The 25,681-nt window shown below is 38.5% G+C and overlaps 1 protein-coding gene across 2 annotated transcripts in view; it reads left to right on the forward strand.

Moving 5' to 3' along the window:
* The window catches only part of ATP6V1C1 (ATPase H+ transporting V1 subunit C1), a 36,832-nt gene extending 11,767 nt beyond the window's left edge, over positions 1–25,065 (forward strand). The window contains exons 2-13 of one of the 2 annotated variants that reach the window (XM_081111374.1): positions 7,578–7,748; positions 8,488–8,555; positions 11,078–11,163; positions 12,598–12,692; positions 14,799–14,890; positions 15,922–16,020; positions 17,198–17,266; positions 21,092–21,184; positions 21,274–21,367; positions 22,079–22,176; positions 23,223–23,349; positions 24,448–25,065. In XM_081111374.1, the coding sequence (XP_080967500.1) occupies positions 7,617–7,748; positions 8,488–8,555; positions 11,078–11,163; positions 12,598–12,692; positions 14,799–14,890; positions 15,922–16,020; positions 17,198–17,266; positions 21,092–21,184; positions 21,274–21,367; positions 22,079–22,176; positions 23,223–23,349; positions 24,448–24,543 (1,149 nt within the window). In that variant the 5' untranslated portion in view covers positions 7,578–7,616 and the 3' untranslated portion in view covers positions 24,544–25,065. The remainder of the gene's footprint in view (positions 1–7,577; positions 7,749–8,487; positions 8,556–11,077; positions 11,164–12,597; positions 12,693–14,798; positions 14,891–15,921; positions 16,021–17,197; positions 17,267–21,091; positions 21,185–21,273; positions 21,368–22,078; positions 22,177–23,222; positions 23,350–24,447) is intronic. The other variant, XM_081111375.1, reaches the window with a different exon arrangement.
* Positions 25,066–25,681: the final 616 nt, after the last annotated feature.

Below are 25,681 nucleotides of genomic sequence, written 5' to 3' on the forward strand. Positions count from 1 at the left end.
GGGGGACGAGATTATAAGTTTGATGAGAAATGTTGGGGTTTAGGTGCTTTTGAGATACCCCAGTGAAGGTATCCTGTAAGCGGTTGTGGGGACCTGCTAGGTACAGCTCTAGAAGCAGTGGAGGGGCCTGGGCTGGAGATAGAAATTTGGGAGAGTGTTCAGCATCTAGACTGAAGTTGCCTTGAGTGTAGAGAGAAAAACTGTGTACGCACACATCCATACCTACATGTAACAGGGACTGAGACCTAGATGTGAGTCTTGAGGAACTCCAGCATTTAATTGGTATGCCTTTTTAATAATTTCCTCTTTAGTATGATTTGCTGCATTTGTTCCTGTCTTCCAAAATACAAGCTGAAACAAAAGGAAATAATTAGGAATAAAAACAGAAGTCCAGGTTCTTGGTGAGATGGACAACAATTTTCACTCAGCTTACATGCAGCCGAGAGAAGGGAAATGTGTTTAGCAACATGGATTTCATTTTCTAACCAAAAAAAAGCATATACATTGACCTGCAACGAAAACTTTTGTTTGGAACTGAGCTTAAATTGTTCTTAAATTTCAAGAAGAGTTTTTTTATGTGACTTGCATAGACGACAGGATAAAAGTGAACATTGTTTCAAGACAGAGAAAACAGGGATTTTGCAAAAGACTTACTGATGCTGTCCTCATGGGCAGTTCTTACATTTATCCTTAGGTATTTAAGTAGCTTGTCTTTCCCATCAGGTTCTTTTTACAGTTTGCTTTGACTAGGAGATAAAAGGACTGAAGCCATGGCTTTGCTAAAGCACAGATAATTTTTTTTTCCTCAAGCCCTCTCTTTTATATTTTGATTGGATTCACCCTTAAAATAACAAAAGACAAAGGCTTAGTAATCTGCAACTTAACCACTTTTTAATTTATAAACTAAAATTAGGATTTGTTTTCTGAAAGCCCCTAAATAAAAAATGATTACATATTTTTCTTGGTCCTTATTTTTCCCCTAATTAGATGTTTTGATTAATTCAGAGTCACTGTTATAATTACCCTTCATTTATTCATAAGACAACTCTTTATTAATTGTGTATGCTGGCGTTCAGGGCTTCAGGGATGATATGATTTTGGCCCTTCAGGATTTCCCAGTATGGTGGAGTAGGAAGTATGTTATTAAAAAAGAGGGAGGATAGTGTGATAAATGCATAATAGTAACCTTTTTAAGATATTAAGTAAACAATATCTTTTCCATCTGGAATACTGGGAACAGCCTTTGGAATTAGGATGGGTTGGGGCAGCAGCAAATACAGTCACCCCCAGGAAGGGAGGTCGAATGGAAAGGGGAAGATCTAGATGCATCATTTTATTCATTCCTTCCAACAGCTCTGGGAGGAGATTTGTAATATTCCACTTCACAGATGTGGAAACTAGTAAGAGGAGAGAGTCAGGGTTTTAACTATGTGAGACTCCAAAGTTTGTGCTCTTGAGCGCCAGGTCTCTTGAATATCTAATTTAAAAAAAAAAATGCTTTTCTATTTGGAGGAATCATTGTTCTAGGAGATAGGATAGTATTGAAGGTTGGATGCTGCTGTTTTAGGAATCAAGACAAAAGGGAACGGAAGCTCAGGTCCCTTTATCTAGTAGCAGAATTCACTGGGCCTGCAGGGTTTTCTGACCTGGAATCAAACATGAGGTGAAAGGGTTTAAGGCTGTGTGTGGATCACTCTTCCAATAGGAGAGCTCAGGTAGGCTTAGGTGCAGCACATTCTCTTCTAGCATGACACAATAGAAATAACATGGTCTTAATAGTGCAGTACAACGAGAGATTTGAACCCCATTTGCTAGTTGTGTGACCTTGGTAAATGACTAACCTCTCTGAGTATTACATGCAGCCGCAAACTACGGCCCGCCCGTTTGAAATGAATAAAACTATTGAAAAAAAAAGACCGTACCCTTTTATGTAATGATGTTTACTTTGAATTTATATTAGTTCACACAAACACTCCATCCATGCTTTTGTTCCGGCCCTCCGGTCCAGTTTAAGAACCCATTGTGGCCCTCGAGTCAAAAAGTTTGCCCACCCCTGAGGGATGACGGGAGAATTAAGATAATGAATGAGAAGTGTATATAACACATATTAAGCACGGAAGAGGTCTTTGCCTCCTCATCTCCAAACAGGCTCTAGAGAAAGCTTCAGTTAAAAAATGGAACTAGAGAACATTCTATAAATTTCCTAAACATTTTTGGACTCCAGTTTCTTTTAGAATTATCGTGATAATCGTTTTATTTGATCTTAATAAAAGCTCAGTGAAGTAGGATAGAGCAGGTATTTATAGATGAGAAAATGGGATCCTTTTTCTAATTTATTTTTTAAAAAATTTAAGTATTTAAAAATATTCATAGAGGGAGAGAGAAACATCAATTATGAGAATAATTTTTAAAAATATATTTTTATTGATTTCAGAGAGGAAAGGAGAGAGATAGAAACATTAATAATGAGAGAGAATCATTGATTGGCTGCTACTTACATGCCCCCCCCCCCCTCCCTATGGAGCCCAAAACCAGGGCATGTGCCTGGCCAGTGTGGCTCTGTGGTTGAGTGTTGACCTATGAACCAGGAGGTTCTAATTTCTTGAAGTCCCTTGGAAACCTATTAGATGCAAAAGATTTCCTAGAACTCTCAATGGTATGATAGTGACATCTACAGTAATAGCTCATATTATTACAGTCTTTTAAGAAGCTGCAGTTTAGATAATTTAACAGTAAAATCAGTAAGGACTTAACAATTGACTATCAAAACTTGCCATTTGGGGGGAGAAAGGAGGTATAAAAATATGTGATCAACTATACTTTGTTTAACAGAATCACTTGTATAAATAATTACAATAAAACCTCAATTTTCCAAAACTACTATCACTTAGAACAGTGGTCGGCAAACCGCGGCTCGCGAGCCACATGTGGCTCTTTGGCCCCTTGAGTGTGGCTCTTCCACAAAATACCACGTGCGGGCACGCATGTACAGTGCGATTGAAACTTCGTGGCCCACGCGCAGAAGTCGGTTTTCAGCCTCGGTGAGTCTATTTTGAAGAAGTGGCCTTAGAAGAAGTGGGGGGTGTCGGTCGGTTGGGCGATGGGAGATGCAGTGTAGGCGAGGCCGCAGGATACGCAGCGGGGGAGGCGCGCACGATTCATGCATGAGTTGAGTGAGCCAGTCAGTCAGCAGTCTCATGTGCAATGGTTAGTGCTAGTCGCGTCCACAAATTGTGCCCAGGTGACAGAAGTACCTACTCAAAGCAGAAAGTTACCTGTATTTTTCCAACCAGCTGCAAATCCTACAGGTATTTTTGTCATCACTTTAAGAATTGTAATTCTTTTGTGTTGGTGGCTTTATTATTATAAAATGAAACATTTTTTTAGATGCCCTCTTTGAGATGGCTACAAAGAAGAAGTAAAGAAAAACGGAAGACGAAAACCGTGAATTTAAAGCTGAATGTACCTATCTATATAGTTTAAGTTTAAAAAATTTGGCTCTCAAAAGAAATTTCAATCGTTGTACTGTTGATATTTGGCTCTGTTGACTAATGAGTTTGCCGACCACTGACTTAGAAGATTGGGATTATTAAAATAAATTTAAAGATGTATTGAATTCAACTGAGAATTTAAAAGGCCAAGGTAGTCCTATAATTGGTGTTTGGGCTAAAAAGCTAGATTGGTGAAGTGCAAGAATATGAGATTCAGGAGACCAGAGATAAGGTGATAACCAAGGCCAAAGAGGACAAAGGAAAGTGAAAAGGTGACAAGTATTGGAGCAGCTGATATGAGGTGCCCTGGGTGTTGCAGGAGAGCACAAGGGGATGACAGGAAAGCAGGTGATAGACCCACACCATTTCACTAGGAATTTAATTTTTAAATTAAATTAAAAATTTTGTTTTAGAGAGAGAGAGGACGGGAATAGAGAGAGAAAAAAAACAATGATCAGCATGCCCCCTACTGGGGATTGAGCCCGCAACCCAGGCATGTGCCCTGACTAGGAATCGAACTGGCAACCTTTTGGTGCATGGGATGACACCCAACCCACTGACCAATGCTGGCCAGGGCTCGAAAATATTTCCTAAAAAAATCCTGAAACATCAAAAAGGTTTGTGTTCAATATATTACACTTGGTTATAAGAGGATATAAATAGTTTAGAAAGCATATCTGCTAGGGTTAAAACAGAAAAGTTAAAAAACACAGATAAGTTGTGCTTGGAGGATTAATCTGGTAACTAGACTATTCTCTGGCTATTCCATTTGAAGTTTCATGAAACTTGTATTTTTTATAAATTTGCTAAGTATTCTATTTAATTTATCATAAATTAATTCTTGTAACAGATTTTAAGTATTTAATTTTGAAATATTTCAAGTATACAGGAAAAATTGAAGAATTTTAGATTAATAGACATCCATGTACCCACTACCCAGTTTTAATAGGTATTACATTTTGTCATATTTACCCCAAATATTTTTTAAAGAAATAATGTCTCATATAAATAACTAAAAAAGCCCCTTTTATGTATGCTTTTGTGCTTTCTGTAAGCATATAGTTATGAACAATGTATACCATTGTATGTGAATGTATGTTGGTAATTGCTTTGGAGAACAGTTTGGCAATACCCAATAGAATTGATGTTGGTCTTTGTCAGTTATCTCATGGTACATAACAAACCACCCCAAAATTTAGTGCCTGACACAGTGATTTCTTATTTCTCCTGGCTCTGTGGGTTGTCTCGGTGGTTCTTCTGTTTGTTTCATCTGTGCTTGTTAATGGGCCTGATTCAGCTGGGACGCTGGCTGGGCAGAAAGCTTCAAGATGGTCTCACTCACGTGTTTGCCAGTTTATGCTGGTTGTCAGCTCCAGTGCTGTTCCTCTGCCATGTGGCCTCTTGTCTCACAATAGGCTAGACTGGCCTCCTTCCATGGTGGTCCGAGGGCAGCCATCCAGTAAACATACGTTGAAGTTTCAAGGTCTCTCATGGCCTGGGCCCTGAACTTATAATAGTGTGGCTTCCATGTGTTTTGTTGGTCAAAGCAAGCCTTCATTTTTGAGAAAATTCTACCACATTATCATACCCTTCAATTCAGCTGTTTTACTCCTCTCTGTCCTGGAGAAACTTACAAAACAGAGACATGTAGTACAAAGTTGTGCACTGCAGACTTGTTTATAATAGCCAAAAAGTAAAACAATATAACTATCTTTCAGAGGAAAATGGGTAAATTTTAGTTTGCTTAAAAATACCATATAGCATTTAAAATTAATGAACTATGTCTATATGAATCACCATGAGTAATTCTAAAAATAGGTTGAGTGAAAAAGTCAGGTCGGAAAGAATATGGGTAGACTTATCCTATATAATAAAAGGGTAACATGCAAATCAACCGAACAGCGGAACAGCTGGTTGCTATGATGTGCACTGACCACCAGGGGGGAAGACGCTCAACGCAGGATCTGCCCCCTGGTGGTCAGTGCGCTCCCACAGGGGGAGCACCGCTCAACCAGAAGCCAGCTCAGCTCAAGGCTGGCGAGTGCAGTGGTGGTGGAGGGATATGCCCCAAGGGCTAAGGAGGGCTCCTGGACTGCCAGAGGGCACAGGCCGAGCTGAGGGACTCTCGCATGAATCTCGTGCACTGGGCCTGTGGTGTTTTTGTAATAACTTTGAAGTTTAACATTTGAAGTTTCTCGTGTAGGCTAGTGAGGATTTTGGTTTTGCTTTTGTTTTAAATCGCAGCTTATCTTTGGATGGCCTCCTTAGAACTGGTGCTTTGAGTAGCTTCCATCCTTGGACAGCCAGTTAAGTTGTACTGTTTTCTGGCCAGACCAAGTGCTTTGTCTGGTCTAGCCATCACTAACAAGTCTGTGTTTAGTTTGTTGGCCATTCGATTGTAGCTCTTTATGCAGCTTTATCAGTATTGTTGGAAAAGACACTTAGAGTACAATTCTTTACTGTCTAAACTTATACCAGTTTATCTTCTCTGAGTTTCTTACCTGTAAGTGGGTTGGGCGATATGTATTTCATAGAGGTGATGGGATGACTGGGATAATAATGCATAAAACTTTAGACCAGTACCTGGTATAATGCAGGTGCTCTACAAACTGAAGCTCAAAAACACACACAAACATATAGAATGGCATCTACGTTAAATTCACTTTCAATTGTGTAATGACTAGGTAGGATTACTTTAATTGCAGTGGGCTTCTGAAATTATGAAAGTTCATTATGATTAACTATAATTTACATTTTAAAGGTAATTTAAATTTATCAAGTTCTTTATAAAGTTCACTATCTGATTTTGTTACCAAGACAACTTTGTAAGATAGTTATCTTCTATCTAAGATAGCCTTCAAGTTTCAGGACAGGTTAAACAAGCAGTGGTAGTAGAAAGCTGATAGTGGTTGTAATGAAGGCATATTAAAGTAGAAATAATGATACTATTATATTTTAATTTTTATGAGTTCTTTTTGGTTTGTGTGCTTTACTACTTAGATTCTGAATACATTTGACTCTGTACTTTTCGTGTTTGTGTGTGTGTATGAGAGAGGGGGAGAGGGAGAGAGAGAAAGGGGGAGAGAGAAGGACTGTAGAAGAGGGTTGGTTGTGTCTTAATGGGACTGGAACTGCTGAAAAGGAGATCCACCGCCTCTTTCTCACTCAGATCCAATAGTGTTGTATCCTCCACTCCTACCCTAAGGTCATGTTTTTAAATGAGGGCTGATTGTCAAGATTCTTCTTTCTTTCTTTTCTTTTTTTCTTTGCTAATGTATAAATTTTTATGGCAGCTTAGTATATGCCAGGGATTTGAGGAGAATTCCTTAGGTAGAATATGGATTAAAATTAACCCCAGTTTGGCTAACCATGTAGGATTTGCTAAGCCAAGTATGACAAATATATTTGGTGGCTACTATTCAAATGCTTTGATTCAATTTATGCATATTAAACTAATTTTTTTTGAATCCTCATCTAAGTATATGTTTTTATTGTTTTGCGAGAGAGGGAAAGGGAGAGGGGGAGAGAAATATCAATGTGAGAGAGAAACATCGATGAGTTGCCTCCCGTACATATGCCAACTGGTGATGGAACTTGCAACCTGGGTATGTGCCCTGACTGGGAATCGAACCCACCACCTTTCAGTGCATGGGACAACGCTCCAACCAAATGAGCCACACTGGCTAGGGCTGAATGTTTTTTTATTTTATTTCATGCTTTAAAAGTTTAAGAGAAACTTAAAAATATTTGACTCTCTGACTTTTGTGGAATGTAACTATTGGTGATTGGTATTTTGGGTAGTCTATCTTCTTAAATAATTCCCCTTTTAGGATGTTTTGTAATTTAAAAAAAAAATTAGATACTTAATGTATTAGGTCTTTTTCATCTCTTTTATATTATCATAAATATATCACCTTTTACCATTTATATGGATTTACTTCCAAGTAAGTAATTTTGACTTTGGGATCATATATCAGTGGTAAATTAGTTTTGAAATAGGTTATATTTATCACTTATCCTGTGACTCTGAAGTGCTTTAGAAGCTAACGATACTAAATTTATTTTTTGTTTTACTTTGTATTTCAGAGTCTCTGTTGATTTTGGAAGAATTACCTGGTAACAAACATGACTGAGTTCTGGCTTATTTCGGCTCCTGGGGAGAAAACATGTCAACAAACGTGGGAGAAATTGCATGCGGCAACCACAAAGAACAATAATCTTGCTGTTAGTTCAAAGTTCAGCATTCCTGACTTAAAGGTAAAACTGCACTCTGCAGCAGTGTATGAGTTCATCATGAAAGGGAGACAGTGTATCTCTGCTTCCCTTTTGGTAGAAATGAGATACCCAGGTTCCTTCTCTGGCCATTGGCATAATTTAAAACCTGCTCTTGTTCTTTCCAATCTTCAGATTTTAGATAATAAGTAAATTGAGATTTTAGAAGTGAGCTACCTAAACAAAATAACATTTTTTTCTAAACATTTATGCTTTTCTAAATTGTAGTTTAAATTGTAATGAGAAATCTTATAAAAAGATTTGATATATATTTTGGGAGTTATGAATTCCTTCAAGACACTGATATATACTATGGACATTTCTTCCAAAACATGCTCATTTACACACACACAGTTTTGCATATAAATTCAGTTACAGACCCTCTAATGCAGTCATGGATCTGTGCTTAAGAGCTGCTATTGTAAACCATGGCTTCAGACGATTCACCGTCACTGGGCAGGACAAGCAGAGGCATAGACCTGCCTTTGCAGAATTGTCATGTCTTAAACAGTGGTTATACCCCTGCATTAGAGGATTATCTTGTACATGTAATAGTTTTGAAATGTCTGGCAAACATTTTTTAACCACACTTGCACATTATGAAATAAAAAAAAGGAGAACTTAAGTTTGTGGGCCCTTCAAATTAAGATGTTGTACCATCTTGTAAAAAAAAAAAAGAGAGAGAGAGAAACCTAAGTAATAAAATGCTGTATTGCCCCTCTAGGTTGGCACACTGGATGTCTTGGTTGGTTTGTCGGATGAACTGGCTAAACTGGATGCATTTGTAGAAGGGTAATGTACTTATACGCACAGACTAGAGCAAAATGAAAGTCACTGTTACCAGGCTACTAGACATTTGGTTTATTATCACACATAGATTGATTTTAGAAATGTTGACTCTTTTTTTTTTTTTTTTTTTTGCAATCGACTTTATGATGATACTAGAGGCCCAGTGCATGGATTCGTGCACTGGTGGGGTCCCTCGGCCTGGCCTGTGCCCTCTCACAATCTGGAACCCCTCAGGGGATGTCGGACTGCTGGTTTCGGCCTGATCCCTGCAGGCCAGGCTGAGGGACCCCACCGGTGCACCCTCTAGTATGCATACAAGATTTTTGGTTAATCTCTTCCCACCCCCTCACCCCCTTCCCTCTGAGATTCATCAGTCTGTTCTATGTTTCCATGCTTGTGCATTGAGCATCTTCCCCCGGTGGTCAGTGCCTGTCATAGCGAACGATTGAACAGTCGCTTAGGCATATATATATATAATTTCCATACAATAAAATACACCTGTTCGAAGTGTGATGTTATCATTTTTATTGAGATATACTTTACATGTCATGCAATTCACCTATTTAAAATGTACAATGCATTGATTCTTAGTATATTCACAGAGTTGTGCAGCCATCACCATAATCAACCTTAGTATATTTTTATCAACCATGAACATATGCACATTTTTGAATGTTCATAGCAATGGTTCTTTTTAAAAGATACTTGTTAATTTATAGGGGAATAATAGTTTGTCTCCTTTGAAGGAATAGGTGAATTTTGGAGACACAGCCAAGTGTATGTACAAATCCCAGGTTAAACATGTTGAAGATTTATGGCTTATATTTTTTTCTGAAATTGTTCCACTTCCTTAGGTTGAGGTCATTCAAATTTAGCCCTTCTTTCAATTTTTCTGGTCTTTATTATTGGTTCTTGTGCAGGAGTTTCTGAATTTGTCTTTCAATTTACCCTTCCTGCCATTGAGCACACAGTCATCAGATTGTCCGAGCCCTGTTCTGACTCTGTTATCCCTCTCTCTAAAGTCTGACATCAGAGGCTATCTATCTGCAGTCTGGCCCAGCCTACCTTTCCAGCATAACATCCCCTTCTCGTCAGCATGACATTCCAGGCAGTCTGAACTGCTCATCATTCTCTGATTGCCTGTTGCTTTTCTACCTCTCCTGGTCTTGACTCATATGCTGCCCTGTGGCAAGAGTATACTTTCTTCCTGTCTAGTCATCCTTTCAAAACCATTCCTTTCCTTAGTTACCCAGTTCAGGAGCCATATGCTTCTTGATTACAGCAGTTGGGAGTGATCCCTTTTTCCTTTATGCTTCTCTTTCTATAGCTTGGTAATCTTAGCTGGCACTTACCACAGATTGCTTTGTATTTAGTCATTTGTATATTTTGGTAGCTCTCCAATTCAACTTTAAGCAATGCGAAGTTAGTGATTTTGTCTTGTATACATTTGAATTTCATCCAGGGCCTAGTGGCACAACTGGATAAGGGAAAGAACACCAGACAGCAGAGTCAAAACACCACATTTCTTGTCACAAATCCGCCACTAACTGGTTTTGTTACTAAGTCACTTATTCTCTTTATAATTCGATGTCTTTACTTATAAAATGAAGAAATTGACAGGATGATATTTAGGTGCCTCAGAAGTTTGGCACTGAGGTTTCTTGTATATGATTGCTTCTTGCAAATGTTGCTGAATCATTACTGTTGCTTGTATTCTGTTGCCTACCAGCTCCCTTTCATCCTAAGTGAAAGCATATAATTGGTGAATGCTCACTAGCTCTCTGCCTCCTCCTTTGTTCTTGGTCCTTGCAGATCCATTGCCCAGTTTTTCAGTTTATAATATATGGCTATTTACAAACTGTTTCTCACTACCTTTTCAGATTAATAAATATATTTCATGTAGTCTCTTTGAAACTCTATGGTTATTCAGTTGAGTTTTGCATAAAACAAAATTTTGGTCCATTTTATCCGTAAAACATTATTTAAAGAAGTTAGGACCCATTTGTTTTATATTATATAGATACTAGAGGCCCGTTGCAGGAAGATTCCTGCAAGAGTAGGGCTTCCTCGGACCTATTCCTGCAAGAATAGGGTTTCCTGAGGCCGGCCGAGGCTGGCTTCGCTCCCTTCTCCGCTGCCTCGCTCCCTCCTGTCTCTGCTGCCTTGGCTCCCTCCCTTCTCCACCACTTTGCTCCCTCCATCTCTGCCACCTCACTCCCTCCCTTCTCCGCCGCTTCGCTCCCTTCTGCAGCGCTTGGCTTCCTTCTACACTGTCTTCAGTCTTCACTCCGTGCCTGTGTATGCAAATTAACTGCCATCTTTGTTGGGTTAATCTGCATATCACTCTGATTGGCTGGTGGGCATAGCGCAGGGACGGTCACTTTACATGTTTCTCTTTTATTAGTGTAGATGTGTGATGGGAACATATATAGTCAGTTTCATGTCTTTATGTAGTGTGTTCATTGTATAGCATGGAATTTGGGTCTTTCTCCTGAAAGTTATTGTTGATTTTCTATTCTCCCAAGGGTGGTTAAGAAAGTGGCCCAATATATGGCTGACGTATTGGAGGACAGTAAAGATAAAGTCCAGGAGAATCTGCTGGCAAATGGAGGTAAGCTAATGTCTCATGATTTGATGTTGACTTGTACAAAGTGAATGACCAAGCTACAAAAACAAAAAAGAGTTTGCTTTGTGAAATAATCCTAGATAATAAAGATGTAATATGCAAATGGTCGTTACATAACAACCGACCACATAACGACTGGATCAGGGATCAGCAGGAGGGTGGGTCAGCGAGCTATAAGTGGGCAAGTGGGCAGCAGAGAGCTACAGGAGGGCGGCAGTGAGCTACTGGCGCACAGATTTGTGTGCAGGCTACTAGTAGCTTTATAAAGGTGGCTTTGACATCATTGCTGTCATTTGTACTGCATTTGTTGTTTGTTATGAAATACCACTTTAGCATTTTCTTTAATTTAAATTAGGCTGATCTTTAGTTTTATGTCATTACAATACAAAATAACCTTCTATTCTGTATTTCCTTCTATTCTGTATTGCCTACTATAAAGTCACTAATGTGACTTTGTTAAATTAACATTTATTAAGTAGAGCCTCAGGGCATCATGGGATGGTGAGCCACTGTTCAACAAAAGGGAAAGTGAAATTGAGAAGTTTATTACTCTCAGATCCTGGAGGAGGTAGGGCCCATGGAGAGGTCAAGGCAGGGTACAGGCCAGAGCATCAGGACACATGCCTTTAATAGGGTCTGTGGATGGAGTGCTTTGGGATTCCCAGGCTAAGTCCTGATTGGTCAATTGAGACCAAAAAGAGTAGGTTTTGGTAACTTGGAGAGGGCCTTCTCTAAAGGGTACACAGGGGAAGGCCCTGGGCAGTGAGGGATCAGGGAGAGTTCAATCAGGAACTTACACTTGGTTGTGACTCTGGAGGCTGTTATTTACGGCTGTTATTGAGGGAGAGGGAGTGTAATTTCTAGGCCCCTGCAGGCCACTTGGCCACACAAAAGGGATGGATGCCGAGGCAGCATTATGGAGTAGTGTGGTCAGACTCTCAAAAGTAGCAGTATTTTGCCTGGCCAGTGTGGCTCAATGGTTGAGTGTTGACCTATGCACCAATAGGTTACAGGTTCTTGGGTTCAATTCCTGGTCAGGTCACATACCGAGGTTATGGGCCCAACCCCTAGTGTAGTGTGTGCAGGAGGCAGCCGATCAATGATTCTAATCATTGATGTTTCTACCTCTCTCTCCTTTCCTCTGAGAAATCAATAAAGATATATTATTTAAAATATTTTTGAGTAAGTATAAAAGATTCAATCAAAAAAAAAAGATTCAATCAAATTGCAACATAAAATTTTGAGTAACTGATGTTAACATATGTTCCACATTTATTTAATCAGAACATTTCAGAAATGATGATATATCTTTACTGATTTTCCAAATGCCAATTTCAAATATCTGAATGTTTACTGCGTCGCAGACTACAAAAAATTCTATTGCTTCTCCTCAGTAATTAATTTATTTCCTTATTTCAGTTGACTTGGTTACTTATATAACAAGATTTCAGTGGGACATGGCTAAATATCCAATCAAACAGTCTCTGAAAAATATTTCTGAAATAATTGCCAAGGTAAGATAAAAAATAACACAGGTAGGACACATCGATTTATAGTGGCTACTTTCATTTTATTAGCATTTAGCTATGGAAATACGCTTTAGGTTTTGACAAGGCAACTTAATTACAGATGATTGATACAAACAGGAGCTACCCTAACTACAACTTTACTAAAAAAAAAAAAAAATGTTAATAAGTATAGCACTTTCATGTGTAGAGTATCCAAGTTGTATAGTTTACTTATTTACATAGTTCATTTAAATATTGCATCAACAATGGTAAAATAAGAATCTTTAAAATTCTGTAATTATTGCTTATACACATTTTAAGGGTAACTGAGGTGTTGTAGAACAGGAAAATGGAGTCTATTAAGGATTTATGAGTCATGTGGATGGCAATGCCCACTTATGTTTTATGTGCAGTGCTGATTTAGACGTTAAACTTTATGTGTTCTCTGACGCCTTCTGACAGTCATTATTGCTTCTCTGCCCAGAAGGACGCCACGCTCATATACCACATGAATCTGTGTACAGTTTCAGAGAGTACACAGATCCTGAAGCCCATCCATGAACTCGCTGAGTTAAAAGCTCCTTTTATATTGCAAAGTCCTGGAGCTTGAGAAAAAATGTAAAAGTCTTAACCTGAAATTATAACGAGGCAAATAGACAAAAAGCTATTTGTCAACATTTTTATGACCTGGCTAGGGTGAAAAGTATGGTTTAAACTACTTGGACAGACTTTGCTTAACCCTCTATGATTTTACTTGTATAGCGTGCTCTATAGTTAAATGTAACTGAATAGATTATCAAGGATTTTATTTTATTTATTTATTTATTTATTTTTTAATATATTTTGTTGATTTTTTACAGAGAGGAAGGGAGAGAGAGAGTTAGAAACATCGATGAGAGAGAAACATCAATCAGCTGCCTCCTGCACATCTCCTACTGGGGATATGCCTGCAACCCAGGTACATGCCCTTGACCGGAATCGAACCTGGGACCTTTCAGTCTGCAGGCCGACGCTCTATCCACTGAGCCAAACCGGTTTCGGCAGGATTTTAACTAAAATCATAGAATTCAATGAACTTGAGTAGTTTGATAATATAAAATGGTGTTCTTACTAAGACTGAGCCTTATTTTTTTATTCTTATCAAGGATTTAGTGTTCTTCTTCCTGATACTGTATAGATGAGGAAACAGGCTCAGAGAAAGTCAAGGGACTTACCAGTCCACAAAGCTAATAATGGTAGGGCTGAGTGGAAACTAGTTTTTCAGATGCTGTCAGGATTGCTGAGTGGTCAGAGGCCTCAGACTCAAGGTGCTCAAATGTGAAATCTGCTTTGTGTTGTCTCCCTAAAGTATTAGTAGTTTTAGTCATCTTTTTGAAAAATCAGCTTTTGTAAAATTTATAAATAAATGCAACTACAATTCAGAGTATATTGAGAAAACATTTTGTGTAATAATAGTAATAATAGAGTTGTGAACAATACAACTTTAATTTAGTTCCTTTGGGAATTAGTCCTTCAGCCGTATAAATTGAGGCCTTTTAATTAGTAATCTCTAAACTGGTGGCCTAGATTCCATTTAGGTTTAAGAAGTAATATAGTAAATAATTAAAATACATGTGGTCTAAAACATTATCTTTAGTAGAAAAGATTAATATGGAAATTACCATGGTTATTAAAAATAAAGTAGGTTATTTTAAAAATGACCTTATGAAGATGTGCTTTTAAAATATTTTTACATTAGGAACTAATTGTTATTTTTTAAAGTTAGTGTTTAAGTACAGCTACTTTAATTGTATTAATAGAGGTGGATTTAGGAAAATCTTGCTTATTTTATTTACATTTTATTGATTTTACTTTATTTTTTTATTAAATCTTTATTGTTGAAAGTATTACATATGTCCCTTTTTTTCTCCCATTGACCCCTTATAAACCACCCCTGCCCCCCACCCCCTACCTTAGGCCTCCACCACCCTGTTGTCTGTGTCCATGAGTTATGCATATATGCATACAAGTTCTTTGGTTGATCTCTTCCCACCCACCCACCCCCACCTTCCCTCTGAGATTTGACAGTCTGTTCCATGCTTCTTTGTCTCTGGGCCTATTTTATTTTTAAAGGGAGTGACTCAGATCGACAATGACCTGAAATCTCGAGCATCTGCATATAATAACCTGAAAGGGAATCTTCAGAATTTGGAACGAAAGAATGCGTAAGCATATCAAGTATTTGTGAATATTAAGAATTAGAGAAGCACTGTAGCATACACTGAATGAGATATTGTTGGGGTTTAGTAAAGTTCCAGCTGTTTCTATAATCAAAGTGGTATTTTTTCACTTCATGGAGAAAAGTGTATTAATTGAGTCTAGTCAAAACAGATGTGAGGTTGATTTATTATACTTGTTTCATAAATAACACCTGTGAGTGCTGCTCAAGCGCTCAGCCCTGCTTTATGCATTTGGTAGAAAAATGTCTAAAATTAATTGTTTCAAATCAAATCATAGTTTAATTGCACAGTCTGCTTAGAAGAATTCTATAGAGAAATTCTTTTATAATCCGATATTCATTCTTTGTTTTCCAAGTTTAGGTGTTTTCCACCTTAGGTTTACTTAAAATCAAATACACTTCTTCTGGTTGATCTCCTTGTAGCATAACTACTGCAGATGTAGCTTTAAGCACTTAACTGTTGAAGTTAAGCATCTATATCCCAGAGGATTTGGTGGTTGATATATTTACTGTCAGTGGTGCAAACAGGCAGGACATTTTTATTATGAAAGGATCAGTACTGGTACACTACATGAAGACTGATTGGAAGAGTTGATTATTGGGTTAACTAACCAAAATTGCCTGGTATCAAAGATACCCAGGGAGAGGGAGGAAAACCAAGGTATAGATGATATAATTTCATAATTATGATGAAATAGACTTTAGTTGATATCTAATGAATAACACTTTCCCAGTCAAGATATTATAAATGTAATCAACAGAAGACCCATCTTCCAATAATTAAGGCAAACACAAAGGCAGACACTAGAGACAGATTTTGATAAATGTTGCCATTTCCTTCATTGCAGGGGTGAGAAATAGCTAAATTTTGATGACTTATAAAGTAAAAATGTTAACTATACTAATGCCTCTCTTGAGATGTCTTTATAGTGTGTGAATATAATTAGCTTGCTGTTTCTTTCTTGTGTTGTGGGAGCCCATAATTATCAGCCTAATGATTTTTTCCTTCTTCCTCAGAGGAAGTTTGCTAACTAGAAGTCTCTCAGAAATTGTGAAGAAGGATGACTTTGTTCTTGATTCAGAGTATCTCGTCACGTTACTGGTTGTAGTTCCCAAGTATGTTTTTTTATTAAAAAGATTTTTTTACCTGTTAAAATACAAGAAAAATGTTTGTATCTGACATTTTAATTTGAAGTTTTCCATAAAATCCAAGTGTAAAGGGACTCGCACTAAAGGGTGCCAGGTTCAATTCCCTGGTCAAGAGTTGCAGGTTCCAGAGCTCATGTGGGAGGCAACCAATTGGTGTGTGTGTCTCTCTCTCCCCTTCCCTCACTCCTTTCCTCTCTCTCAGAATAGCAATGGAAAAAATATCCTCCAGTGAGGATTAACCACAACAACAAAATTCAAATATAAGAAAAGGAAGACTAATTACCTAGTTTAAAAAAACACACAACACAGAAACTAAGGGCTCCAGAAGGTGTATTTCGTGTGTGAGTTATGTGACTCAGCGCTGCTGTACTGCAACACTGATTTTTTATCATCAATGTCTGTGTATTTGTGTTTTTATAACATATAGGAAAATACCTTTGCCCAGATAAAAGATTGGTCTCATTTAACCTTTATTTAAAATTTGTCTTTAAAACCAGAAGTTTTCACAGTTTTCTGTTTACAGTAATTGAAACACAGAACCTAAGCACCTTAAACAATGAATTATTTTCTGTCCTGGTCTGCAAATACTGAAGTTCTTTATTTTAAATTACAGACATAATTGTCACTTTCCACACCCCCAAAAGCCAGTGTTCTTTAGAGAAGGGTGTTGCACAATTCGCTGTGGCAGCATAGTTTGCTGTCCCTTTATTTACTGAACACTTCCTGGTACTTGGTGCTTTCAGTAAATATAGTTCCTTCCAGCCTTTCTTAATGGCCCTGAAAAGAAATGGTCATGGTTTGTCATGCATGGCCTTTTTCTTTCTTTTTAAAAAATGAGGTAATATACTTCAACCCTAAAGTTTGAAAGTAGTTGAGAATCTATACTTTGCTTTATTTCCTTTCTAAACTTCGTTCTGGGCTGTGTCTGCTTTGCAGTAGTTCCTGGATGTAATGTAGTTCCCGTTTCACTCAACAAGTGTGTTTGAAATTCATTCTCAGTAGGATACTTGAATATTTTGTTAAATAGGTTTGACATATACTTACTATAGCCACATTTCCTGTTTGTCCCATCCTTTTTCTCCACCTGGGTATGGCAGGAGGTAGGACTTGTTTTCCCCCAGTACTTACTGCACCTTTCCTGCAGGTTAAACCACAACGACTGGATGAAGCAGTATGAAACACTAGCCGAGATGGTCGTTCCCAGGTCTAGCAAGTAAGTCAGAGTCTTTGTAAAACCCGTTTCTTTCCTGGAATTCCTTTTACAGTCTGGATGTTGGGTTAGGAAATGCCTTTATGTCTTTCCTTTGTGGTAAATTTATATTTTAAAATCATCTTTTCACCTTATCAATGAGTTATATTAACTCCAGCTGTCATACTTTTAGACCTGGGATTGCACAATCTGGTTGGCCTGCTCATGTTGACTGGTATAGACATTTGAGGCCATAGAAGTGAGGTGGTTTGTCCAGAGTCACACGTCTGTTCATGCAGGGCCAGTACTAGAACCCGGGTCTCATGTGGCACTTTCCCTGCTGCTACCTTCTGAAAATTCTTTTTAAAAATATATTTTTATTGCTTTTAGAGAGGATGGGAGAGGAAGAGATAGAAACATCAATGATGAGAGAGAATCATTGATAGGCTGCCTCCTGCACACCCCACACTGGGGATTGAGCTCGCAACCTGGGCATTTGCGCTGACCAGGAATCAAACCATAACTCCTGGTTCATAGGCCAACACTTAACCACTGAGCCACGCCACCTGGGCCAGATGTTGATTTTTTTGAAACCTAAACCACAAACCAGGGCCCATCATGAAATATTTTTTTGGAGGGAGCATGGTGAGGGAGGGGGGCTATCCCTTTCATTTACACCAGCCCTTCCTATGGTAAACTGAAGACTAATGTGTCTTGACGCTAGTTTCCCACGGAAGCTCTTTATCCTGACAGATCACACCTCTTATACCTCTGTGGGCATTAAAGCCGTAGGGGCTGACTTTGTCTGGGAGGCAGGGGAGGGAGGAGAAGGACCCCATGCACACGGTATGTCCCCCCAAGTTGTACATATGCCAAACCTGGGTTCCAGGGGCGTGGTGTGTAGGCTAGTTAAGTAAGCCCTGATTTATTCTAAAGGAAGGACTTTAAAATATTACTTTAGAACCTGGCTGGCATGGCTAAGTGGTTGAGCATTGACCTATGAACCAGGAGGTCACAGGTTTGATTACCAGTCAGGGCACATGCCTGGGTTGTGGGCTCAATCCCCAGTGTGGGGTGTGCAGGAGGCAGCCTACCAATCATTCTCTCCTATCATTGATGTTTCTCTCTCTGTCCCTCTCCCTTCTTCTCTGAAATCAATAAAAAAAATATATAAAAACAAACAAACACTAAGTAAATAAGTAAATAATCTTACTTTAGAGATGTCCATCTTTTAAAGTCACTATAGTAGTTTCAAAGAAAAAGTGTCAGGCAGTAACAGGTTAGCCCAGGCAGTACCAGTCTTCTGAACGACCTGTAAGTGCTCATGACCACCTGAGAGTCCCAGCCCTTCCTCGCCCAGTGAAGACATCTGTTCTACTCTGTTTCTCAGCTCAGAAGTCATTTGGAATCACTGACTTGAAACCTTACTGTCTAAATGTAGTCCAGAGCAGAGCAGCGTGCAGCCAGCACCGGGCCAGGGGAGGAAGGTCAGTGCCTGTGGGGACAGGCCAGTGGGTTCGTCTGGAATCCTGTCCGCTGTTGAGGAAAGGGCTCTGTGGCTTGTGCTGGGTTTGTGGTTATCATAATAACTAACATTTTGGAGTAATTACTACGTGCTAGTCATTGTTCTAAGTGCTTTATTTTTAACTCAGTTATAAGCAGTAATACTTGTGGCTTTTTGGCATGATACTTTGGAGGAGTGAAGATGAAAGTGGAATTCTGAGGTAGAAGAATAGATTGAAAAATACTATCTCAAACCTGAAAGAAACATTCATTTAAAAATGCATAAAATCTAGACTCATATGGTTCAGTGGTTGAGTGTCAACCTCGGAACCAGGAGGTCACAGTTCCATTCCCGGTCAGGGCACATGCCTGGTTTGGGGGCTTGATCTCCAGTAGGGATGGGGGCGCAGTGCAGGAGGCAGCCAATCAATGATTCTCTCTCATCATTGATGTTTCTATCTCTCTCCCCCTCTCCCTTCGTCTCTGAAATCAATAAAAATATATTTAAAAATGCATAAAATCTAGCTATTTGCAAAACATTCTACCTAAAGTCTTCAAGTATTGGACAGTTTGAAATATTGCCATTATTGTGTGTTATGTGCATGGATGTGTATAAATACCATGTCAGTATTAACAACCAAGAAAGTGGAGGCTGGGCTGCTGTTCTTCTTCTTTTGTAAAAAAAAAAAAAAAAAAAAAAGCAGTTCGGAAAGAGGTACTTGGCATTTATGCTTTCAGAATTACCACTTTCCTTTTTGTCTGTCTGCTTTTGCTTGTTAAGGTCATTTGAAAGGGTCAGGTCACTGGTTCACCTCTGCCTCTGTTGTCAGAAACAAACTCGTTGCTGCTTCATGGACGTTTTAATTCAAGGAGCTAGAGCTCCAGATGAGGCACAGGAGCCTCGCTAGGAAGACCTAGAAAAAGACACACTAGCCACTGTGCAGAGGACACTTTCTCTTGTTTTGGGACAGAGGTTGCAGAGAGCACTTTTTAAAAAATATATATTTTATTGATTTTTTACAGAGAGGAAGGGAGAGGGATAGAGAGTCAGAAACATCGATGAGAGAGAAACATCGATCAGCTGCCTCCTGCACACCCCCTGCTGGGGATGTGCCCGCAGCCAAGGTACATGCCCTTGACCAGAATCGAACCTGGGACCCTTGAGTCTGCAGGCCGATGCTCTATCCACTGAGATAAACTGGTTAGGGCTGCAGAGATCACTTTTATGAAGAAAATCAGGGAAGATGTGTTGACGATGAAGCAGGTAGGTTGACTGGGAGCAGTGCATATGGCAGGTCTTTTCAGTGGCGTCCCTGAGAGCTGTGACTGGATGGACGTGCCGACCTCTCTGGGTTCTTCTAAAGCAGGGTGGGGAGCCTTTTTCTGCCAAGCCTTATTTGGATACTTATAACATCATTCACAGGCCATGCGAAATTATTAACTTAAAGATTCGCCTGCTATACTAGTATTTGGTAAAACATTTAATTAACTCACCCCTAATGTCTTGGCAGGGCCAGACCAAATGATTCTCACTGGCCAGATGTTCCCCACCCCGTTACAAAGGCTAACATGGCCCGACCTACATGGCTCAGTGGTTGAACATGGACCTATGAACCAGGAGGTCACGGTTCGATTCCAGGTCAGGGCACATGCTCAGGTTGCTCGCTCAGTCCTCAGTGGGGGCGTGCAGGAGGTAGCCCATCAATGCTTCTCTCTCTCCCTCTCCCTTCCTCTTAGAAATCAATAAAAATATATATATATATTTTTTAAAAGCCTAACATGGAGCCCTGAGATGCATAAAAGAGTGTTTTTTCAGAGGTTATTTAGACGTCTGTGTTAGTATTGATCTAGGGTGTGCTGGGAGAAAAGGAAGGATCTGAGGTGAGAGGTTCTGGCAGTGCAGTGGGTGGGCCAGACCCCAGGGGTTGGGCTGGCCTGGAGAGAGAATGAGGTTTCCAGAAGAGAAGAAGATGCAGCAAGGAAGCAAGGAGACTCTGGAAACAACCCAGCTGCTGGACGGTTGCCTCGGCCAGCCCGGCACTGATGTGGATTGAACAGCATGGTTCTCAGAGTTTGGGAGCTCTCCTTGAGTTACTGTGTAATATTATCAGCTAGGAGGCAGTAAATGTAATACAGGGCTATTACGGTGAGTAAAAACGTCCAAGACTCAGTGTCCTCAGTGTTTGAGGCAATACAGATGGTAGCATTGAGATGGTTTGGGAGGGCTGCCACACCCTACTCTTCCTCCTCCCCCCCCCCCCCCCCCAGTGTTTCTGAATCCTGTCTTCACTATTAAAGAGAACAAGTCAACGTAAGTTTTAACCAGACTTCGTCTTCTTTCCCTAGTGTGCTCTCAGAGGACCAAGACAGCTACCTTTGTAATGTCACCTTGTTTAGGAAGGCAGTTGATGACTTCAGACACAAAGCCAGGGAAAACAAGTAAGATCATTATTTTTTCTTTGTTTTTTTTATTTTGTTAAATCACCTATACACTGGTGTGGACAATTTTGTTTTCCCCCCACGTTTAGATTCATTGTTCGTGATTTCCAGTATAATGAAGAGGAGATGAAAGCAGACAAAGAAGAAATGAACAGGCTTTCTACTGACAAGAAGAAGCAATTTGTATGTGTTCTTAACATTTAGCACTAGCCTTGTTAAACAGAAGAAAACCTGATGTTGCTTTTATTTGATTTAAGAAAGCAAAACTCCCATTTTGCTTTTAAGACATTTGATTTTAAGTATTTTTTCTATTAAATAAGCAGAATGAGTTTTTTCTAAAGCTGAGATTTGTGAGTAGTTATCTTAAAATACATACCTAAAATTAATTACTCCCATTTAATCAATATCAGAAATTAATTTTAAATGCAGCATTTTGATTGGAACCCCTGTGGTGGAAGCATTATTTAAGTAGTAACTTTCCTTTCCAGTAAGACTTTTTCTTTTCTTGAGGCAAATGTTTTTAATGCTACAATATTTTACTGAAGCAATTTATTGAAATCATTGGAGAATTGTTATGTTCTAGGCAAAATGGGAACAGGAATGGATTTGGTGTCCACTTTCTTGCCATCTTCAAATACAGGACTATTGTGAAGACCAAAAGATTGTGAGGAAGGGGAGACGTGACTAGTGAAAAGGTGTTTCTCTTGTAATGAAAGAGAAAAGAAAAGCAAATTTCATTTAAAGTTATTTCTAAGAACTTTATAAACCATATTATCTTAGTTGGAAGAAAACTAACCCTACCCAAGTAATATCTAAGCAAACCAATTGGTTCATCTAATTCCTACGTGCCATTTTCAAGACCAGATTTGTGGTAATTGTTTCCCTCTTTTATAGGGACCACTTGTGCGGTGGCTGAAAGTGAATTTCAGTGAAGCATTTATTGCGTGGATTCATGTGAAAGCATTGAGAGTTTTTGTAGAGTCTGTTTTAAGGTAAAGAAAGTTCATTGAGCCCTGACCGGTTTGGCTCAGTGGATAGAGCGTCGGCCTGCGGACTGAGAGGTCCCAGGTTCGATTCCGGTCAAGGGCATGTACCTTGGTTGCCGGCACATCCCCAATGGGGAGTGTGCAGGAGGCAGCTGATTGATGTTTCTCTCTCATCGATGTTTCTAACTCTCTATCCCTCTCCCTTCCTCTCTGTAAAAAATCAATAAAATATATTTAAAAAAAGAAAGTTAATTGAGAAACATGGGTATGAAGAGCTTATAGATGCCTTTATATTGGACCCCTTTATTATATCACACAGCCCAGTAATAGGAAATGGGCTTGTAGAAACCAAAGGGCCAGTCGTGAGGAGAGGCTGTCGGTGTCACTCAGCTATTGCATGTGTGTTAGTCGTGTCTCTTAACACTGGGTTTAGGACCAGAGCTCCCTGCTGCTATGCTCTCAGAGTCTCTTCTCATGTGTTTAAGCCAAACGTAGATTATACAATATTAGCCAATGTTTGTTTAAAAGAAGATCTTTCAGATATTTACATGTACACAGTATACTAATGACTTATATGAAATCATTGTTTCATTTAACCTATAATATTTAATATTTTGACATAATATCTAAATCATCTTGTGATCCTGTGTACATGTTACTCCTATTAGAAATTGTTATAGACGTACCTGCAGCTATGCTATTTTAAAATTACTTGGAATTTTCAAAGTAGATGTGGGTAATCTCATTGTTTATCTTGAAAGTATTTACTAAGTTTACACATTATCACTATTTTATTCATAGATTTCCTTAAAAATTAAAGAATAATTAAAGTAATTCCGAATAGATAATTGCCTCTCATTTTAGAGAAAAATACCTAGTGGACAATGAGGACCAGAGAAGGCTTGAGTTTCTATGTATATTAGTTGAACTTGTAAAATGAGGTACCATCTCCCCATTAGCTGTGATTAAAGAAAAGTATGAAAATACTTGCTTTCACAATAAAGTCTATGTGTGTGTTTGTGTTACATAATATATTTTTGCTTCCTTACAAGGTATGGCTTGCCAGTGAACTTCCAAGCAATGCTACTTCAGCCCAATAAGAAAACAATGAAGAAACTAAGAGAAGTATTATATGAATTGTATAAACATCTAGATAGCAGTGCAGCAGCGATCATTGATGTAAGTACTTATTAGATAGCCTTGGAGAATAAGAACTGGAATGAATTTCAGAAAAAATTGGAAAAGATAGACAGAATAGGGATAGTGAATATCATGTTACCCATTTTTTAGAAGTTATTTCTAAGTACTTTTGAGATGCTCAGTTAATTGTTTGATAAACATAGCCAGTAATTTACCTGTTTACCCTGTTTTATACTAGTTAGAACTGGGAATGCTAAAAGCCAATAATTATCTTGCTTTAAACCAGATGGTCATAGTTGCAGAAATACAGAACCAACCAGTGATACTAGTTATTTACAAAAATTATAATTCTTTTCTTGCAGAGAAGAAAATTAGTAGTTATTTTAACTTTATTTGGTAGAAGTAAAGAGTTAATAGATGAGCATTGTAAAGCAAATTGTTTTTCTAAAATGGTATGTGTTTATATCCTCTTTTAAATAGAAAATAAAGCATATGTGTTTTTGTCATTGTTTAAAATTGTAGTGGACTTTTATATTTTTTATTTCAAATATTTTGATTTTTTTACCCCTCTTTAGGATGGTAAATCTCACGTGTATTAGTTAGAACCTATGAAAATCAAGGTTTTTTTGATAGAAAGTGCAAGAAATGACCATCTGCATTTTCATGAAATTGTCTATAAAATAGGTCTAAATATTTGCTACATAATTTCCTAACAGTAAATTCTTATAACATGCATATGTAATATATGATATCTTTAAAACAAAGCTTCACTTATTTTTATCCAATACTTTATTTTCTTTTATCCTGGAAACTCAATACTCCAAGCCTGAGATTTAAAAACAATTCTTTACAGTGTGCATAAAAAGGGCTGGCAGGACCAGGTAGACACACAGGCTTTGGAGTCACAACAGGCTTGACGTTTGGCCTGACTACGCTGTTTCCTAGGGCAAGTCAACCTTTCTGAGGTGGTTTCCTCATTTGCAAAATGGAGATGATAATGCCTACCTCAAATTAAATGAGCAGAAATACATAAACTTAGTCCAGAGGAGGTGTTTAATAGACGGTACATGGTAATACTTTACTTCTTTGTTTGCTTTCTGTAAGTACATAATCGAGCAATTTGTCTGATTTCCATAGGCGCCTATGGATATCCCAGGCTTAAACCTGAGTCAGCAGGAATACTACCCCTATGTATACTACAAGATCGATTGCAACTTGCTGGAATTCAAGTGAAAACGAGCTCCTCCCAGACAGCCCTGTCCTTGTGTTGGTGTATGCTAACAGAAATAGGCTGAAGTATGGCAGTGCTTTTAACTCTATTACCCTTTGCTTGCTTCTGACCCTTTTCCTAGGTGAATTCTCCCATCGTGGTCCATTTCCAAACGTTTTCTTTTAAAAGAAAAATGTATGTCTTGTTTCTTTTTATTGATCAGGTCTGTAAATGTGTACTAAAAAAATCAGAGTCTATTTATAAACAGAATAGTTTATTTAAAGAGGTCTTTCCTCACAATGTTGTGATATGCGTAATTCCATTTGTTACTGTTGTGCACAGAAGCCTTGTTTACAAGGGAATGGTGTAAACATTTATGCCATTTTGCTCACTGTATTTAGTAGACATAACTGTTTAATAGTTACTGAATCGTGATGTAAAGAAATGTGACAATATTCAGGTATGTGCTTTCTCAATGTTTCAAATGAAATCTCGGAGCTTTGTTGACATCCACAGGAGAGAATAAAATTACCTGTGCAAAGCTGTATGTGGTGTGCGTACCTTCAGATTACAGTTCAGCTTGAGAGTTTAATGACTGGGATCAGAGCTCACTTGCTGTGCCACTTTCAGGATGGGCATTTACATTTGGACACTAGACTCATAGTTCTCAAATCATTAGGAAGTAGGGCCAATTTTGAACAAAGTATAGCAAAGCTGCAGCTTTAGTCACTTGTTTTGTGTAAGTATTTTACACATTTTAAAGCTCTATAATTATAAAAGCCCTTATTTTGACATTTATGACATAGTCTGAACATAGAAGCATTGCTAGCCTTAGTGCACGACTTAGTTTAGCATCGTTAGAGCTTTTAAACGAGGGTTTTGTGGCAGAGCTGCCCTTCCTGTGCCCTCACCACCTAGTTAAGTGGGAGAAAGAAGTTTACATTTCATTTTAAGGGCATTTATAAACGATCCTATTTTCTCTAGAAAATTAGTCTCCAAGATCTTTGTATTTCAAAATTAATTGTTAACGTTAAACTATATAGACTTCTAAAAGTAAAACATGAGAGATGATGCCTGCTCCCTCCACTGCCCTCCCTGCCCTCCCCACCTTCCCACCCCCAGCCAATTGCTTCTTCCCAAGGGAGTTTATGTATGTATTCT

Source organism: Myotis nattereri, assembly GCF_964212035.1.
Source record: "Myotis nattereri genome assembly, chromosome: 17".
Classification (NCBI taxonomy): domain Eukaryota; kingdom Metazoa; phylum Chordata; class Mammalia; order Chiroptera; family Vespertilionidae; genus Myotis; species Myotis nattereri.